The 20,031-nt window shown below is 49.5% G+C and overlaps 1 protein-coding gene across 4 annotated transcripts in view; it reads right to left on the reverse strand.

Annotated features, from left to right (window-relative positions):
* Window positions 1-20,031, reverse strand: part of GAS7 (growth arrest specific 7) — a 141,998-nt gene that overhangs the window by 12,492 nt on the left and 109,475 nt on the right. For all 4 annotated transcript variants that reach the window (XM_068151629.1, XM_068151628.1, XM_068151627.1 and 1 more), the window contains exons 8-10: window positions 12,530-12,604; window positions 8,225-8,303; window positions 1,423-1,551 (exon numbers count right to left, since the gene is read on the reverse strand). In XM_068151629.1, coding sequence (XP_068007730.1) covers window positions 1,423-1,551; window positions 8,225-8,303; window positions 12,530-12,604 — 283 coding nt within the window. The remainder of the gene's footprint in view (window positions 1-1,422; window positions 1,552-8,224; window positions 8,304-12,529; window positions 12,605-20,031) is intronic.

The following is a 20,031-nucleotide window of genomic DNA, read 5'->3' on the forward strand; positions in this document are numbered from 1 at the left end:
CCAGGCAGCCAGCACCAGAACAAGAGGACACAGTCTCAGGCTGTGCCAGGGGAGGTTTAGGCTGGATGTTAGGGAGAAGTTCTATACAGAGAGAATGATTGCCCATTGGAATGGGCTGCCTGGGGAGGTGGTGGAGTCACCATCATTGGAGGTGTTCAGGAGGAGAGCTGATGGGGTGCTTGGTGCCATGGTTTAGTTGATTAGGTGGTGTTGGATTGGTTCACAGGTTGGATGTGATGATCTTGAAGGTCTCTTCCAACCTGGTCTATTCTATTCTATTCTATTCTATTCTATTCTATTCTATTCTATTCTATTCTATTCTATTCTATTCTATTCTATGCTCCTGAGGCACTGCTGTGAAGCTTTCCATGAGCAGCTGTCAAGCCCCTGTGCTTGGTTCAGCAGGGCACAAGAGGGAGCTGCAGGCCAAGGGATACCAGAAGCTGTGCACCTCCTCAGGCTCTCTGCTGGCAGGGCTTTGCCAGGATTTTTATTCATTTTCAAGGCTGATTAGTTATTTCCAACATTTCTGCTAAGATTTGTGTCTCTTTGCAAATATGGCCATGAGGAACTCATGGTTTTGCAGAAAACTACCTTCCCCACACACGTGCATCTGATAACCTCTGTGCCCTGCACAACTCTGTCCCCTGGCAAACTTTCTCATGTACACACTGATGAAACCCAAAACAACTGAGCCAAAACAACACTTTCCCTTCCAACTTACACCCAAGAGCAGAATACCCTTTAGCACAAGCAGCTTGGCAGCCAAGGCACAGGTAACCTCTTTCCTGCCAGCTGTTTCTTGTGGGCATAAGTCTCCTCAACTCAAAACCTCAGCTCCCCGCTGGATGTTCACATTAGAACAGGCCCTGACACCAGGGTGCTGCTGCTGTTGCTGTGTGGGGTTTTCAGGAGGAGAAGTTTGCTGTGAGACACAGAAAGTAGGAACTGGGAGAGGGTTTGTGACTGGTTTGAGCTGCCTTCCTCAACCAGCTGCTTTTGGCCACTGCATGAGAGGACACTGAGCCAGGCAATACTTCGGTCTGACCCTGCTGCTATTCTAGGGCAAGGCTTTTTTTGACCTGGAGGGCAATAGATGTAACTTCCAGATGCACACCAGCAAGGTGCATTTTCACCAAAGCTATCAGAACTATACCATCCAGATCTGGGCAGGGGAGGATGCAACAAGAAGCCAGTTCAGCAGTGATGCACCAGCCCTGCCTGGAGCCCCTCCGTTTCCCAAATTTCAGGGAAGCAGCAAAGGCTGCGTGGGGCCCAGGAAAGCAAAACTAACAGCAGGAAGCACTCAGCAGAAACTTCTGTGGTTCTCTGTGGCAGAACAGAAACTTTACAGGAGGCACCTGCTTTTCTGTCAAAGCCAGTAGTACCTCAAAGCCTCTCCAGCCCGGGGCCTGCTCTCACCTTTTCGACGGCAGCGTAGCGGCTGGCCAGATGCTTCCGTAAGTCTGCGATGTGGTGGTCACACTTCTTCATGTCCTTCTTGAAGTTCTCTCTGAAGTTTAGCAGCGGCTTTTCTACCTCACTCTGAAGCTGGTAGTGAAAACAAAGGAAGAAACAGCAACAATGAGGAGCCAGGCAGTGATTCCTGGCTCCTCTGCTGAGCAGAGCTTAGGACAGAGAGGAATCTACACACACGCCGAGGCCAAAGGCAATGTCACACCCTGCTGCTGCTCCTCCCCAGGAGAGCTCTGAGCAAAGCTGCTGGAGAAATCAGCTCTTTGCTGTCAAGGGAATATTTAGTGAGAGCAAAAGGACAGAAATCGTGCCTTCCTCCCCTCCTGTTGGAAAGCAGTGAAGGGGAAAAGGACCTGGGGGTCCTAAGGGATGGGAGGTTGAACATGAGCCAGCAATGTGCTCTGCTGGCCAAGAAGGCCCATGCCATTCTGGGGTGGATTAGAAGGGCTGTGGTTAGTAGGTCCATAGGGAGGTTCTCCTCCCACTCTACTCTGCCCTGGTGAGGCTGCATCTGGAGTATTGTGTCCAGTTCTGAGCCCCTCAGTTCAAGAAGGGCCTCAGGGTACTGCTTAAGAGAGTCCAGCACAGAGCCACAAAAATACTGAAGGCAGTGGAACATCTTGCTTGCAAGAAGAGCCTGAGGGAGCTGAGGGCTCTTTAGCTTGGAGAGGAGGAGCCTGAGGGGTAGCCTCCTTCGTGTTGATGAAGATGTGCAGGGTGAGTGCCCAGAGGCTGGAGCCAGGCTCTGCTGGGGGATGCCCAATGCCAGTACAAGGGACAGTGGTGGAAGCTGAGGCAGAGGAAGTGCCATGGAAACAATAGGAAAGTGTTTTCCCTGTGAGGGTGACAGAGCCCTGGAGCAGGCTGCCCAGGGGGGTTGTGGAGTCTCCCTCTCTGGAGATATTCAAACCCCACCTGGATGTGCTCCTGTGTGACCTACTCTAGGTGACCCTGCTCTGGCAGGGGGGGTGGACTGGATGAGCTTTTGAGGTCCCTTCCAGCCCCTAACATTCTGTGACCCTATGATCTCTTTTCTTACACATAAGATCAAACTGCAGGCAATATCCAGAGCACTGGATCCAGGTGCTCTGATTTTGGCCATACTGAGGAACTTTGCTTAAACTTCCCCAAAATACACAAAGCAAAGCTGCTAACCCTGACTGCAGCAAGGTGAGTCAGTAACACATCTGCATTTCATGTGTAGTGAAAAGAGATCCAGTAAGGGCATGTTTCACAGAATCACAGAATGCTCTGGGTTGGAAGAGACCTTCAAAGGACCTCCTGCAGTCAGCAGGGATATCCTCCACCAGAGCAGGCTGCCCAGAGCCCTGTCAAGCCTCACCTTGAATATCTCCAGGAATGGATCCCTCTGTACTACCCAGTATCTATGGCATCCAGTCTTTTTGTCACCCAGTTTGGGGGTGAGGCTGTGTTTCTGTTCCAGAAACCAAGGCTTTCTCTATTTATCCAATCCACTGCATTGTGCCACAGCTTCCATACTGGCTCTGCTGGCTCTGCACAGGCTCCCTCTTCACCCACGGTTTCATCACAGCTTCATTTATTTCTGTCAGGTATGAGGGAGGCTAAAGAAAAGCCTGAGTATTCAGTTGAAACTCTTTAAGTAGTGGCACAAAACCACTGAGTTGAACTCACAAGAGGTGCACCAGACACATGTGACTTATCTCTTAGAAGCAGGACTTGACAGTCAGTAATACTCAACTCTGGCAGTTTCTGGCATGGCTCTTTGGCCTTCTGAGCACAGTGCTGACATCTAGGGAATGTGCTCTGAAGGGATACAGACATCTCATGATCCAGAAGAAATCAAGTATTTCTCTTCTATTGTCACCCCAGAGGGGAATGCTGGACTTTGTCAGCACAGGTGAGTCAGGTCTGGAGCTACCTAACATGGCCCCCAGAGCAGCAGTATCAAATAGTCTCTGACAGCAACTATTTGTGGCCTTTCTCCAGTGCTGTCTTAGTGCACAAGGAAAGTTCATTCCAGCTTAGTATAGCCTTGGAATGGAGAGAAGCTACAAAGTCAGGCAAGGCCTTACAGTACACATTCCAGAGAGGTTACACAAAACCAAAGCAGGGCTTTGTTTGAGCAGATGAAGACTGGCTCCATGGTGATCCTACAGCTACCTGAATCACAGAATCACAGAAACATTCAGGTTAGACAAGCCCCTCAGGATCACCAAGTCCAACCATTACCCCTACTCTGCAAGGGTCACCTCTAAACCATATGCCCAAGCACCACATCCAACCAACCTTTAAACACATCCAGGGCTGGTGACTCAACCACCTCCCTGGGCAGCAGGTGAGGTGCAATAGGTCACAAAGCCAATTTTCTCTTCATGGGGCCACACAATATTACATCAGAGAAGTCAGCTTTGGGAGGCTCAGGCTGAATGTAGTTTAAAACAATAGTACATCAGCAGAAAGGCAGCTGGGCACTGGAACAGGCTGGCCAGAAAGGCTGTCAAATCTCTGTCTTTAGAGATATTCCAGCTAGACAAAAAGAAGGCTGAGTTGATCCCCTGTGGGTGACACAGATCCCCTGCTCTAACTGGGGGTGTTGGACCAGAAAATTCCAGACAATGTTTAGATGCCAATCTCCTCAGTGTGGCCCCAGGAAAGCAAATAAAGACCTGTTCACAACAGTGTGGTCCAGCATGGTTACAGAAACTCTCTTAAGACAGGTACAAACTAACAGCTGTGCCAGGAGCATTGTCAATGCTAAATGAAACAAGAAATGGAACAGAGTGAAGTTCAGGCTGGCTTCAGTCAACTCCAGGGGCAACACATTACAGCTGACAGAGATGTCTGTGTCCAGCTGAGTTTGAAGTAGCTGAACAGTCTGTGTGCCCTTTAGGCTGCTCCTTTAATAAATGCATTCATCTGCATCAACAACAAAATATGAGTCAATTATCCTCAGTGGAAGAAGAGGCAGCCTGACTCACATGACACAAGTAACACTGGCACAGGGTGCCCAGGGAGGTGGTGGAAGCCTCCTGCCTGGAGGTGTTTGCAGCCAGGCCGGAAGTGGCTGTGAGCAACCTGCTGTAGTGTGAGGTGTCCCTGGGCATGGCAGGGGGGTTGGAACTGGCTGATCCTTGAGGTCCCTTCCAACCCTGACAATTCTAGGATTCTAAGTAGGCACTGCTGTGAAAACCCTTCCAGAAATGGCCAGGGCCACACCAACCAGAAGGGCATTCACCCATAGTTGTACTTGCTAATAGAAAGCAAAGATGTTTGCAATAGATGACAACAACATCATCTACTTTCCCACCCTGAAGAGATTTAAAGTGTGTACAGACAACTCTGACACCTCCCCAACCTACCCACCACTGAATAGATGAGATGTGACAAAGGACTGGAAATACCAAGAGCCTTGCTACAGCTCATCAGGTGTAGGACAGGCACCCCGGGTGCCATACCAGTGTGGCACAAGCAGGTCAAGCACTGCATTAGATGCTGGAGAAAGCACACAGATGGGTTAGCAGAAAGTACACTTCAAAAACTTCTTTGATTTCACAAGTACTTTTGGGGTGGTTTTTTTATTGTTCTTTTTTTTGCCCTTGCTGCATCAACACTCAGCTCTGGGGAGGCCATGCCTTGAGTGCTGTGCTCTGTTCTGGGCACCTCAGTCCAGGAGAGATGTGGAGGTGCTGGGGCCAGGGCAGAGCAGGGCAAGGAAGCTGGGAAGGGCCTGGAGAATAAATCTGATGAGGAGCAACTGAAGGAGCTGGGGATGGTTAGTGTGAAACAGAGGAGGCTGAGGGGAGACCTCCTGGCTGTCTACAGCTACCTGAAAGGAGGTTGTGGAGAGGCTGCTGCTGGTCTCTTCTCATAGGGAATTAGTGACAGAACAAGAGGGAATGGCCTCAAGCTGCCACTGGGCAGGTTTAGACTGGACAGTAGGAAACATTCTTTCCCAGCAAGAGTGGTCAGGGGTTGGAATGTGTTGCCCAGGGAGGTGGGGGAGTGTTTAAAGGTGTATTGGATGTGGTGCTCGGGGCTACGGTTTAGAGGTGACCCGTGCAGAGTAGGGTTAATGGTTGGACTTGGTGATCCTGAGGGGCTTTTTCAACCTGAATGTTTCTGTGATTCTGTGAAGAATGGCTGCTAACACACCATCACAACCAGGCCAGCTCACAGTGACTTCAACCAGTACAGCACCAGTGCATATTCTCACCTCCTGCAGCCCACTGAGTGCCACCATGGCCTTCTAGCAGGCTTCCCCACGTGCATGTATCTACAGCTGCCACACCGCCCTGGGCAGGCCTCAGCAGTGCAAGAGCACTTTATGCTCCAAGTACTGCAAGAGTGGTGTCACCTTCTCTGATCTGTTGTGCTGTGAAGGACTGTCACAGAAGTTGCTCAGTGTCTTCAAGGCTGGTGTTTATGTTTGAACATTCTTGGTGTGTCCTGGGTACTTGAACATGTCCAGAGAAGGGCAACAAAGCTGGGGAGGGGTCTGGAGCACAGCCCTGTGAGGAGAGGCTGAGGGAGCTGGGGTTGCTTAGCCTGGAGAAGAGGAGGCTCTGGGGAGACCTTCTTGCTGTCTACTACTACCTGAAGGGAGCTTGTAGACAGCTGGGGGTTGGTCTCTTCTCCCAGGCAGGCCCCCAGCACCAGAACAAGAGGACACAATCTCAAGCTGTGCAGAGGGAAGTTTGGGCTGGAGGTGAGGAGAAAGTTCTTCCCAGAAAGAGAGAGTGGCCATTGGGATGTGCTGCCCAGGGAGATGGTGGAGTCCCTGTCCCTGGAGGTGTTCAAGAGGGGATTGGATGTGGCACTTGGAGCCATGGTTTAGTTGTCAGGAGGTGTTAGGTAGTAGGTAAAAGGTTGGACTTGATGATCTCTGAGGTCTTTTCCAAGCTGGTTGATTCTATGATTCTATGACTGCTTGTGCCAGCACTGACTGGTTGTGTTTGACATTTAACATATAATATCATCTACATAACATATAGTATTATCTATAGAATATGTAATACTATCTATAGAATATATACTATCTAATATGTAATACTATCTATATAATATACAGTACTATCTATAGAGTAATATCTATGTAATTGCTACTTCTAAGAATAACTTCTTTTGAAAGTCATGGCAATAGCCAAATGCTTCAGAAGATATTCTGTTGATAGAAGAAAGCCAGAAGTAGGAACCCCCAAAGCAGGCACCAGAGTTCAGGTGATGCTACAGGAGTTTCTGTGCAGAGCTGCTGTAAAATACTGAGTGCCTCTCTACACTGCCTACCCACACACACACACACACCCCCCCACTCCAGGGTGCATTTCTTTCTTTTAGAAGACAATACAGGAGGACAATGGAGAGCAAAAAGTATTCACTAATTACAGCCCAGAAGAAGTAGTTTGAAGCTGTGCAGCAGGTTACCAAGGCAGCAGCTGGTTGCCTGAGTAACCCCTGCATAATCACTTACAAATAGTGCAGAGCTATAATTTTCCTTCAGAACATGGCTGCTGTGCTATCTGCCACTGTATTGAACTTGATCACCCACAGAAGTTAACATAATGTAACAGGATGCAAGAGTATGCCACGTGGTGGAAAAAAAAACCCAGCTAAACACCAGCATTTGTACAAGAAATCTCTCTGGGCATCACTGGAAGGATGACTGAAAAATAAGAGGCAGCAAGTTCCCAGTGCACTATTCAGAAAGGCTGACAACATGAGGCCAGAGTCCTGCTTCTCTTCCTCCCAGACAGACAAGGCAGATTCTTGCTGAGAAGCCAAATACTGCCTTTTTCCTTTCTTGCCCTGCAGAAGGAGTCTGTATAACCTCCAGGTAGATTTCATAGTTTCATAGTTTCATTCAGGGTTGGAAGGGACCACAAGGATCATCCAGTTCCAACCCCCCTGCCATGGGCAGGGACACCCCACACTAGATCAGGCTGGCCACAGCCTCATCCAGCCTGGGCTTAAACACCCCCAGGGACGGGGCCTCGACCACCTCCCTGGACAACCCACTCCAGGGTCTCACCACTCTCAGGGTGAAGAACCTCCTCCTCACATCTAGCCTGAATCTCCTCACCTCCAGCTTCATTCCATTCCCTCTAGTCCTATCACTACCTGAGATCCTGAGAAGTCCTTCCCCAGCCTTCCTGTAGGCCCCCTTCAGATACTGGAAGGCCACAATGAGGTCACCTCGGAGCCTTCTCTTCTGCAGACTGAACAGCTCCAGCTCCTTCACTCTGTCCTCACAGGAGAGGTGCTCCAGCCCTCTGATCATCCTCGTGGCCCTTCTCTGGACACCTTCCAGCACCTCCACATCCCTCTTGTAATAGGGGCTCCAGAACTGGACACAGTACTCCAGGTGGGGTCTCCCCAGAGCTGAGTAGAGGGGGAGGATCATCTCCCTTGCCCTGCTGGCCACACTTCTCCTGATGCAGCCCAGGATCTGATTGGCTTTGCGGGCTGCAAGTGCACACTGAGAGCTGGAACTTGAGCCCTAAGAGGATAACCTCTGCAATCACTTTTCCTTCTTTTTGATGAAAAAAAAGCCCTTCAAGCTAGCTGTGTTTTAACTCAGCCATCAGGCAGATTAAATAGACTCTGAATTGGGCAGGAAGAATGGAGAGGTTCACCGAGTTTGTTCACCAAATTAGTAATTCTCTATTTGTACTACAAGCAGGTGTATCCGCTCCACTAACAAGCACTGAAGAGAGGGAGAGCCACATCAATTACAGGGCAAAAAAGCCTTGCAAAAGGAAGAACTATTTACCTTAGAAGAAAATTTGAGATGGACTTCTGCTTCATCAGCCAGACTCTTCTTTAGCTGAGCCCAAGCCTCTCCCAGAGTCCTGAAAGAACACAGAGTGACAGTGATCAGTGCACATCCTCCTGGCAAGACATGTCAGAGGGTGTCATATAAGGCTCAGCAAAACCACACACATTTAGGGCATCACGAAATACATCCAGCTGGAAGAGACTTCCAAGCTCATCCAGTCCAACCCTTGACCAGCACTGAAGGGTCAGCACTAAACCATGTCCCCATGTGCCAAGCCCACAGCTGCTTAAACACCCCCAGGGATGGTGACTCCAGCACTGCCCTGGGCAGACCATTCCAATGTTTGAGAATCCTTCTAGTGCAGAAATATTTCCTGAGATCCAGCCTGAATCTCCCCTGGTGCAGCTTGGAACCATTTCTTCTGGTCCTGGCACTTGACACCAAGGAGAAGAGGCTGCCCCCTCCTCACTCCAGCCTCCCTTCAGGGAGTTGTAGAGAACATTTAGGTCTCCCCTCAGCCTCCTCTTCTTCAGACTGAACAGCTCCAGCCCCTCAATGTCCTTCCTGGACTGAGGGGCCCAGAACTGAACACAACACTCAAGGTGTGGCCTCCCCAGTGCTGAGCACAGCGGGATGGTCACCTCCTGTCCCTGCTGCCCAGCCTGTTTCTAACCCAAGGCAGGATGCCATTGGCTTTCTTTGCCACCTGGGCACTGCTGACTCAGTTCAGTCAACCAACTGCCAACCAACACCCCCAGGTCCCTCTCCAAGTTACAGTTTTCCAGCCACACACCCCCAAGTCACCATGGGACTGTTGTGACCCAGATGCAGGACCTGGCACTTGGCTTTGATGAACTTCACACAATGAGCCTTGGCTCATCCATCTAACTTGTCCAGATCCCACTGCAAAGCTTCCCTACCCTCTAGCAAGTCGACACAGCCACCCAGCTTGGTGTCACCTGCAACCATGGGAAAGCGATGGCAGGGACCCGAGGAGGTGATTTGCCTCTGTGACCAAGGCAGGTCAGTGCTGGCATTGATATGCAGCACCCTTCATAACCCTCTCCAGTTACAGAGATGCCACAGTCTCCAGCAGGGAGATACTTCAGTATCTTATCCTTCCCCTAACAAACTTTTCCTTTCCTATCCCCAAAATCTATCTGCAGCCAATGCACCTTTTTCATTGCCTCTTCTGTTTCCCAGCCTGCCTTCAGTGCAGAGATTATTCTGCTTCTCCTGAGAAGAGCCATCCAGCAGCTGAAAATTACTCCATCTTCTATTCCCTTCAGACAAACCATTTTCCAGATGCCAACAGTTTAGGTGAGCTCCTCTAGGCTCTCTCCCACAGCTCAGATTCCTCTTAAAGCATCATAACCAAAACTACCCCACCTTGCAGTGGAGGTCTTCCAGTTGCTAAACTGGTAACAGATTATCTGGTATCAGACACTCTGTCTTCTACACATCTCAGGATGATTGCTTTTTTAGACAGCAGCATGAAGCTGCTGATGAATAAGCTTGTGATTCACTACAGCCAGCTCCTTCTCCCACAGGCTCTTATGTAACTGGGTCCTTCCCATCCTGGGAAAGTATAAACCCTGCTCTTTTGTCCTCGCTGAAATGCATCTTAGGCTGGTGTTGCTTCCCCCCCAGTTCATTTCTCCTGTTCAGCAACATAATTCTGAACTGCAATCTTTTGTTCAAATTCTCTATGCCATCTGAAGGGGGCCTACAAGAAAGCTGGGCCTGCTGCCCCAGTGTCCCTCACAGCAGGAAAAAATCTGTGTGGCCACTGACATGGCCCTGGAAGGTGTGCTCAGCTATCTCAAACCTTAGCAGTAACTCTTGGCACTCCAGTGGGGTCTGCACCATCTCTGGGCACAGCAAACCTGTTCTTTAGCCTACCATAGGCCATTAACAAAACCATTACAAACACTCTGCACTGGGGACAACTCTAAGGAGCTCTCTCTACACAGCTGTTTTCTGCACTGTCTGTTAGCAGTGGGTTTGATTTCTTACCTAGTTCTGCACCTTAGGCTTTACCTAGGCCACATCTCATTTGGATATAAACTCCAGCACAGGAGGTTCCAGCTCAACATGAGGAAGAACAACTTCCCTGTGAGGGTCCCAGAGCCCTGGAGCAGGCTGCCCAGAGAGGTTGTGGAGTCTCCTCTGGAGCCTTTCCAGCCCTGTCTGGATGTGTTCCTGTGTGACCTGTGCTGGATCCTTTGGCCTGGCAGCGGGGCTGGACCGGAAGATCTCCAGAGGTCCCTTTCAACCCCTAACTTCCTCTGATCCTGTGATCTTTTGCCTGCCCCTAAGAACCTCACATTGCAAAAACCTAAATTTGTGTTATTTCATCACCAGAGGAATTTAGGCTGGTTTGACATTGCTTGTTCTGTATGAATTCACAATCATTTCTCCTCACCTCAGTTGTACACCAAGTGCTTCTAAGAAAGCTTGATGGTTTATTCTGTTATTGCAGAGGTTGTTTTCCTGGCTCCTACTCTCTCTCCTACACCCCTTTTTAAAGACAGTTATATTTGCCCCTTCTCAACAGCCTGAGAAACTGCCTGTCAGCTGCACTTTCAAAGTAAGGCTCTCTAATCCCTGGCACTGCTCCAGTGAGTTGAACCCTCAAGCATGGTGTTCATCACAGCTAAACAACCTGAGGTTGTTTCACCTACCTGCTTCCAGCTCTTCCCCTTCCCTAGTTCCACCTCAAGGTCCCCCCCCACAGCCCAGTTCTCACTGGCACTATTTTATCTGATGTAAAGAAGGCATTTCAGCCTGCTAAGCAACTTCTGCATCTCTTCTCCAACTACAATGACTTCAGTGCCCATGGATTGTGTGACCTCCTGTGTATGTGCAGCACTGCACTCACTGCAGCTCTGACAGAACCATCTCAATACCACAAACCAGCCCATCTGGGTGTCCCACTCACATGCATGATGGTGCCACCAGAGGAGGGCAAAGCAGAGGAGGGTCAGCCTACACTGTGTCAGTCCCAAAGGCTGCTAGCCAGCAAAGGTGGAATATGCTCTGTGGACTGTGAGACCAGCAGCACTAACTGGTGGGTTCACAGAGCAGCTCATGGGGTTCCCCACTCACACCTTCTCAGGAATGAGAGGAAGACCCTAACTAATGTGTACTTTGAGTGTGCTAGGCTGCAGTCCCACTTTTGGCTCCCCAAATCTTCCCTCACTTTTTAAAATGGAAATGTTCCCTTTTCTGAGCCTCACCACTTCCCAGGATCTTCTCATTAGCCTCACCATTTCCTCACCATGCTGCCCCCCCAAGAAGAGCACCACTGGGCAGGCAGTGTTCCTAGCTCCCTATGCTATGCTCCATGTTCCCTTCAGTTGCCTACCTCAACATCTCCTATGCCTCAATCCTCATTCTCTACCCTCCCCTAGTTTCCACCCTGCTTCGTTTTTTCAGGCACTCCTCCCTTCTCCTATTTACGACAGGAGAAAGCTGGAAGAGAATGTGGAAGAAAGTGGGTTTAGCTTTGCCAGGAGCAGGCTAACACCCACTCCTAAAGGGGAAAGAAGAACAGAAACCACTGTCAGTGCAGGTGCATAGAGAAGTAACAGCCTAGTTAGTCTCTTGCCATTTCTGTCCTTGCCCACTGGAGGATGAGCAAGCATCCTGTGGAGCTTCACTGCTAGCAGGCACGCAGTGTCAGAACCAGGGTGAGGACAGCCATTTCCAGCCTTGGATTCCAGTGCTGGAACAGAGCTAACAACTTCTACTCCTTCAGGAGCTGTGTCTTTCCATTAACACTGAGGAACTGCAATCTAGTCTGAGGTGCACTGCCCAATGCCTTCTTAGTAACATACAAAGTGTAAACATGCTGGAAATTAGGGACAACCTGCTGCTGTTCTTGGAGGGCCAGACCCACAATGAGAGATTTCATCCTGCCTCTGCCTGTGCTGCTCCAACTCTACTGGCCTGGCCTTGTAGATCTGCTTTCAACACTACATATCCCAAATATTCTTCCCTATTCAAAGCAACTCAGCACTTCCACAAGCTAAACCCCAAGGGAATTAGTGCTGGCTAGAACAAGGACAGCACAAACACCCTCCTGGAAACACAATGTTTTAGACACAGATTCCTGAAAGTTTAGCATGAACATTCTTCAAAAGATGCAGAGCAACCTTCCCCAACACACCCAGGCTGCTAAGCTGAACAAACCTCTGCTCAATGGGAGAGCTCAGGACAGGTGCAGGTACCTGTGTGGGAGGAACGCCTCCTGTGTTCAGGTTCTTGTCTGCAGCAGCCACAGAGACACACACTTACCCTTCCTCCTGAGCAGCCAAGGAATTCTGAGACAGCTTGGACAGGTTCTTAGCATATTCCTCCTCAATCTTTATCCTACACTCACACACACAGAGAGGAAAAAAAATAAAGACAGCAGTAAGGAAGCTTTAAGGCAGAAACCCACACATATAATTCAAAGAAATCCTCTGCATTTTAACAGCTCTTGCCACAGGAATTTTCCTTTCAGTCTCCAGGGCTTGGCAGCACCAGTTTCTCCCCTCCATATGTTGAAAATGCAGTGGCAAGAGCAGGGATATATGGAGGACAGCATGTGTGATAAAATTAGAAGGAAAAGCTACAGTTCTGAGGAGCAAATAACAAGGACAAAGTGTTTCTGCTGTGCAGCACAGACTGTCGGCAGAACACTTGAGGAACATGTTTCAGTCTGCTGCTAACCAGGAGATGGTTCGTCCTTGAAGCAAGGAGGAAGGCATGCAGGGATCCAGCAGAAATCCAAATGAGCTTTAGGGTGCTGGGCTGCTCATTTCCTAGGGACACTGAACGCTTCCTGATCCCCAGTACAGGGCAGAGAGCTGGTGAAGATGTGTCAGGAGCTCCTGTCACTGACACGTGGAGATGCAGCCTCTGCCCTTCACCTTTCCCAGTCACTGACACATGGGGGTGCAGCCTCTGCCCTTCACCCTTCCCAGCCACTGCCCTGTCCTTCTGTCCACTCAGCACCACAGCAGGAACATGATATGAGCTTGCCAGTAGTGGAGGTGCAGAAGAGGGAAGCCTTTGGCACACAACCAGCACGGCAATGGCTGCAAGGAGAAAGACAAAAGTGTAGCTGTGGAGCAAGGGGACAAGGGAAATGCTGACTGCAGAGAGGGAAGGAGCAGCTGCTGGCTCAGAGGTGATGTGCATCACACCTGAAACTCATCTGTATCTCCCTTGAGTTCATCTCCTAGTGAAACATTTGAAACATTTGTATGGTACTCCATCCCAGCTGGGGCAAACAACCAGCTGCTCACTGCTTTTCCTCCAGCTTGCTCAACAGTGCATCTCCCAGAGACAACTGAGTGGCACCCAGGTGGAGCAGCTCCTGATTCTGTGCTAAGGATGTAGGAGCTGAAGAAAAACCTGGTTTGAACTCTATCCCCTTGCAGTGAGAAGACAGAAGGTGTGACAGCTCTGGCACACCCATTTGCAGTACCAAGCTGAGCAAGCACTCTTGTGCATTGTCTGTTTGAGACAGAAGGGTTCCTTGAGCCAGCCAAGAGGGGTTTGATATTCTGGGCTACTGAAAGTATGATCTGAAGTCACTCTGTGGGCTGCAGCTGGGTGAGGCCCAAGGTGACAGCCAGCTTGGTAAGGCACAGTACAACTGCAGTCCTCACTCAGCATGTGGAGGTTGTCTTCCTTCTGCCATGAGAGCAAAACCAGGCAGCTCCCCACATCTGTTGTACCTAGAGCAACAAACACAGCTGCCCAGCACCAAGGGCCACACTCTGGTTAGCACCTCACTATGAAAAGCACTAATCCAGGGACATCTCACCTTACCTCCTTTAAATTAGCCCTCAGGGTGAGGCTAACCTTGTCTCAGAGGTGTTAGCTCCAGGAGCACAGGCAACTGTAATAAAGATGCAAATGCCTAAAGGTAGCTGAGATAAATACCCAATGTCCAGCACAAGCCAGGGCTCACTGCTTTGCCCTCAGTTACCAGGAGTCTCCAACCACAGCTCCAGTCTACATCCTTCACCATGCAAGTTTACTCCTGATTAATTTTGCATGTCTTTGAGTGGTTTACTTGTGAATGTGGGCAAAGCTGCTAGCTGCTCTGCTGACTGTTCTCAGCTACCCCTACAGACAGAGCCTCACAGAATTTGTGTCTTGGTCCTGTGCCTCATGAACAGAGGAATAAACAACTTCCATCATAAAGGCTGGCTGTGAAAATAATGAATTTGAAGCCCTGTGAAGCTCTTTCTTGATAGTGCTGTAGCTGTATCAAGTATTGAAGTATTGCACACAAGGCAAAAGCAAGACTCAGGATTTTCACACATTTGAGACACTCTCTGCTGCCACCAGTGCCTGTCCCAAACAGAGTGCCCTACATACATAGCAGCTGACTTTGATGGAAGTGCTCCCCACTGGTCCCAGATTTGGCCCAAACCCTTGGATTGCAAGTGCTACTAGCACTGCAAATGGTGGCACTACTAACCATAGAATTGTCAGGGTTGGAAGGGACCTCAAGGCTCAGCCACTTCCAACCCCCCTGCCATGGGCAGGGACACCTTACACTACAGCAGGTTGCTCACAGCCACCTCCAGCCTGGCTGCAAAAACCTCCAGGCAGGAGGCTTCCACCACCTCCCTGGGCAACCTGTGCCAGGCTCTCACCACCCTCATGGGGAACAACTTCTTCCTCACAGCCAATCTGAATCTCCCCACTTCTAGTTTTGCTCCATCCCCCCCAGTCCTATCCCTCCCTGACACCCTCAGAAGTCCCTCCCCAGCTTTCTTGGAGCCCCCTGCAGATCCTGCAAGGCCACAATTAGGTCTCCTCAGAGCCTTCTCCTCTCCAGCCTGCACAACCCCAACTCCCTCAGTCTGTCCTCACAGCAGAGCAGCTCCAGCCCTCTGCTCCTCCTCCTGGCCCTTCTCTGGACACCTTCCAGCACCTCCAGATCCTTCCTGGCATAGAGGCTCCAGAACTGGACACAGAGCTCCAGCTGTGGTCTCAGCAGAGTGGAGCAGAGGAGCAGAATCCCCTCCCTGGCCCTGCTGGCCACACTTCTCTTGCTGCAGCCCAGGCTCTGCTTGGCTCTCTGGGCTGCAAGTGCTCCCTGCTGGCTCCTGTTGAGCTTCTCCTCCCCCAGCACCCCCAAGGCCTTTTCTTCAGGGCTGCTCTCAAGCCAGTCCCTGCCCAGCCTGGATCAGTGCCTGGGATTGCCCCGACCCAGATGTGGACTGGCAGGGCTGACTGCCTGGCCAGGAGGAATTAAACTGAAAAATAAGAAGCAAATGTGTACTGGGCATTGCTTAGGAGCCCATGTGGGAGCTTCAAGCTATGCCTTTAAATATTTTTCACAGACCTTTAACAGAAAGTTGTAAAATGTAAACAAATCACTATTGGGTGTAAAAAGGAAAACAATGATAGCTCTAAACAATCCCTTTGGAGACATAGGGGACTTAAACTAGTTGCACCACAACAATCTCTCTTCTCTTGCCTCTTTGCTCTGGGTCATACTAACCTGCTTCTGCTTGACCTTGGCTGCATTGTTTTGGCTAAGTCTAACATCCCTCTGCTCCTTTCTCATGTTCCTGCTATGTACAGTGGGGGCAGGGAAGCAGAAGCTAGTAGCTTCCCCTGGTCTTTGCCCAGGGGGGTTCTTGTGCTGTTTATTAATTGCAAATCCCTGTATTGTAAATCCTGGACATTTTGCACATATTTATTGCATTTCACTGTAGGTTGTCATTCTGCTTGTAAATACAGCCTTCATTTGCTCCCAGCTGAGCTGCTCTGGCAAATTTAATGCTGGGGGGAATGTCCAGCCCACCACAGCCCAACTAAAAGGCATACATGGTTCAGCCTCAGCCTGGTGTCCTGTCACCACCTGTGGCCAAAACACCTGGAACAAGTGAAAGGAGGTAAAACCCAAGATGAAGACACACCTCAATAATGACCAATAATGCCTCCTGGCTGGGGCCAACACAAACCTCCTGCAGACTCTGTCTGTGGTGACTGAAACACCAACCAATCTGTACACAGGCACCCCTGAGCCTTGTGAGCCCACCTCCAGAGCTCCACATGGCTGCTGTGCAGTTACTCTACCTCCACGCTAAAGAAACCTGAACTTGTTGGAGAGCTTCCAGAGCTTCCCTCCCTGTGCAGTCAGAAGCACTGCAGTCTGCAAGTGCAGTTTGTCCCACATTGCCTTGACTGCCTTAGCTGTAGCTGCTCTTTGGGTGCTCATTCCCTGTCCTCTTGCAAGTGGCTTTTTTGTTTTCTGATAAAGCACTTTGTGTGCCCACACTCCAACAGCTTCACTCATGACAGGTTACAAGGGATGAAGTAAAACCAGAGAGCTACAAAGGGAGGCAAAGATGATCTGATGTGACTGCCATGCAGGAAGAAACTAAATAGATGAAGACAACACAGGGACATGGAGAAAAGGTGATAGAGGCTATCTGACAGACATCTGCATGGCTGTCACTGTGTGAGGACAGGGTGAGCCTTTGTACACTGTTTCTCCAAATTAAGAGGCAAGACTGAAATGCTCAGACAGAGCTACTGCAGTGCCTGACCGGCAGAAGTCTCCCACGGATCCCTGCAGTGGTCAAAAACGTTAAAAGGTTCCAAAGGTTTAGGCAAACAGTGGAAGATGTTTACAAGGATCTGCTGAGCATGGCAGACCTCAGGCAAACTCTGGCTCTGGCAATCCCCAAGCTTCTAGGAAGGAGACTCACAGGCTCTTTTCCTCTGATGTACCACCAGGGTCAGATGCACCTCAGTGGGCTAGAGAGAGCCCTTCAGCAGCTTCACTGCAGCCATGCCCCTGCTTGTCTTTCCTTTCATGTAGCCCCTGCTTGTCTTTCCTTTCCTGTAGCCCCTGCTTGTCTTTCCTTTCATGGAGCTAAGCAATCTCCTAATTATTTTAAACTTTCCAAGCATAGCCCAGCTCAGTTTACAAGTGAGTGCCCAAAGCCTAAGACAGTGTTCCTCTCCCAAACTGCACACTGCTCCTCATGCTCAGGGAGCCCAATGCTGTTCAGGGCACTCTGAAGGCTTTTCCTGGCCGTTTGGGAGTGCTTTACTTGAACAAAAATGCTGGACCACATTTTCACTTCTGGTGTAAAGTAATTCTCCCCTTCTTTCCCACCCACACTCTTGATCTTTCAGTTCCATTTACTAATGATTCCCCTCCCTTTCTTGAGGTCTGATTAAAATTCAGAGTCTTTATCACAAGCCTAGCTTTGTCTATGAGAACTGAATGAAGACAGAATTGCTCGGCCTAGGATTACTATTTACAAGTAGCTCCTCTAACAATATCTACTAAGTTTCAGTCAGTAATGCCTCTTGCTGGTTAGCTGTTCAAGAAATCTGGTTACTGTGTCTCACCCCAGCTCCTTTCATTAGCTGCCTTCCCCTCCAGGAGGCTGGTTGTACAGATGGAGAGGCTCTCTGGCCATGCAAACCCCTAGTTAAAGAGGGTCTGCATGCCCTGAGACACCTGATGCTCATCATGGAATTCTTGTAAGTATTCTTTCCCTCTCAGCTGGAACTGCCAAAGTTCTCCTGATGGCCTGAGCTCTCATTTCCATGAGTAACCTGCCCAGCTCAACACTGCCTTCCTCCTTTTCCACACAGCAGTCTTGAATCATTTGGCCTGAACAGAAGAAAACCACATTCATCTTTTTGCTCTGTTGAGGACACAAACCTGCCTCTTCCCAGGGTCAGAGCTGCTCCCTCCTTGCTCTCTCTCATTTCCTGCCAACTTTATCTCCCTCTTGAATGCTCCTTTCTTCAGGTTCTGTCAAATTTCATTACATTTATCTTTCTCTGCAGTAGCTTTCCTCCTCTTTTCCCTGGTCAAGGATATCACAGCTCTGCTTGCCCTCTCCTTATCTTCTAGCTTTGCAAGACTATTTCTCAGCTGTGTTTTTCCTTTGCAGCTGGTCCCTTCTTCTATCTACATTTTCTGGTCACCCTTTTTCATGGATCACAGAGGCAACTGTCTTATGCCAGAGGCAGTAGGAACCACACACAGATGCTGGGCACTCTGTACCTCTTCTGTCAGGCTGTGTTTACTGCCTGTGCTATACTTTGCATTTCTCCAATGCTGCCATATCTTAATACTCTAAAAAAGGCAAAATGGGGAAAGAAAACCAACCCCAAATGGAAGCAATTGTCTGCAAGTTCTGCTTGATTGAAATGCCCCCCAAACACCAGCACAGGGGCCTGTTTATTGCCCTGTTCATTGCTTCCACCACAATTGCTGTGTCTGCAGCAGTGGAGCAGGAAGGCAATGCCAGCTCAGCAGCAAGCACCAACACAGAGACAGTACCAGAGGAAAGCAGCTCCTCCAACTGGTGCAATTACCTCCAGGAGGCAACATCCATCAGGAGTGCTCTGCCCTCCCCCTGAGAGTAAGCACTGCTCCTTCCCTATGGGCCATTCTCAAGCTTTGAGAGTCCTTCTCAAGATGATTTCCACTGCCTTGGGCATGGTTCAAGCAATCTGATGTGACACTACCTATGAGTAATGATGTCACAGCATCTCCTGTACATGAGCTGCTAGTTTGGAGTCAGTGCCATTCCACATCACTAACAGCACTTGCTCTGCAGTTATGACTTGGGGCTCACTCTAAGTATCTTTAGCTCCATAACCAGCTTAAGTCCCAAGTGATGCCTTTTTACATCTTCCTCTAGGAAGCTGTGCCTGTGCTCCATGTCAAGGAATTCCTTCTCTATTTGCACTGGTTAGGCCACACTTTAAGTCCTGTGTCCAGTTCTGGGCTCCTCAGGTTAGGAAAGATGTTGAGCTGCTGGAAGGTGTCCAGAGAAGGGCAACAAAGCTGGGGAGGGGTCTGGAGCACAGCCCTGTGAGGAGAGGCTGAGGGAGCTGGGGTTGCTTAGCCTGCAGAAGAGGAGGCTCAGGAGAGACCTTCTTGCTCTCTGCAACTCCCTGAAGGGAAGATGTAGCCAGGTGGGGGTTGGGATCTTCTCCCAGGCAGGCAGCCAGCACCAGAACAAGAGGACACAGTCTCAAGCTGTGCCAGGGGAGGTTCAGGATGGATATTAGGAGGAAGCTCTCCACAGAGAGAGATTGGCCATTGGGATGTGCTGCCCAGGGAGGTGGTGGAGTCACCATCCCTGGAGATCTTCAAGAAAAGCCTGGATGAGGCACACAGTGCCATGGTCTAGTTGATTGGATGGTGTGGGGTGAGAGGTTGGGCTTGATGATCTCAAAGGTCTTTTCCAACCTGGTCTATTATTTCTGTTCTATTCTATTCTATTCTATTCTATTCTATTCTATTCTATTCTATTCTATTCTATTCTATTCCTTTCTAAGCATCACCTCTGTTTTTCCCATGTCCACGTACTCCCCTTGAATCTATAGCTGTGGTGGGTTGTAAAATTCCCCTCAACATTAGATTTGCCAGACCCGCTCAGCTGGAAGCAAATGAAAGCTGTACTTACAAGCAGAACTACAATCTACGATGGAATGCAATAAAGATGTATAAAATATCCAGGATTTACAATATTTACAAGTATTTACAATAAATAAACAGTACAAGAACCCCCCTGGCCAAAGACCAGAGGACCTGCAACAGCATCTCCACTCCATGCCCCCTCCTTACCCCTCTGTACATAGAAAGGGACAAGAGAAAAGAGAGCAGAGAGAAAGTGTTCTTAACAGCAGTCACAACAAAGCAGTGCAGCCAAGGTCAAGCAGAAGCAAGTTAGTCCCTCCCAGAGTGAAGAAGCAAAAAGAGATTCATAGAATCAGAGAACTGTCAGGGCTGGAAGGGACCCCAA

The sequence above is a fragment of the Melanerpes formicivorus genome, unplaced genomic scaffold (assembly GCF_026170545.1).
Source record: "Melanerpes formicivorus ecotype bairdi unplaced genomic scaffold, bMelFor1.0.p_v2 SCAF_21, whole genome shotgun sequence".
Lineage (NCBI taxonomy): Eukaryota > Metazoa > Chordata > Aves > Piciformes > Picidae > Melanerpes > Melanerpes formicivorus.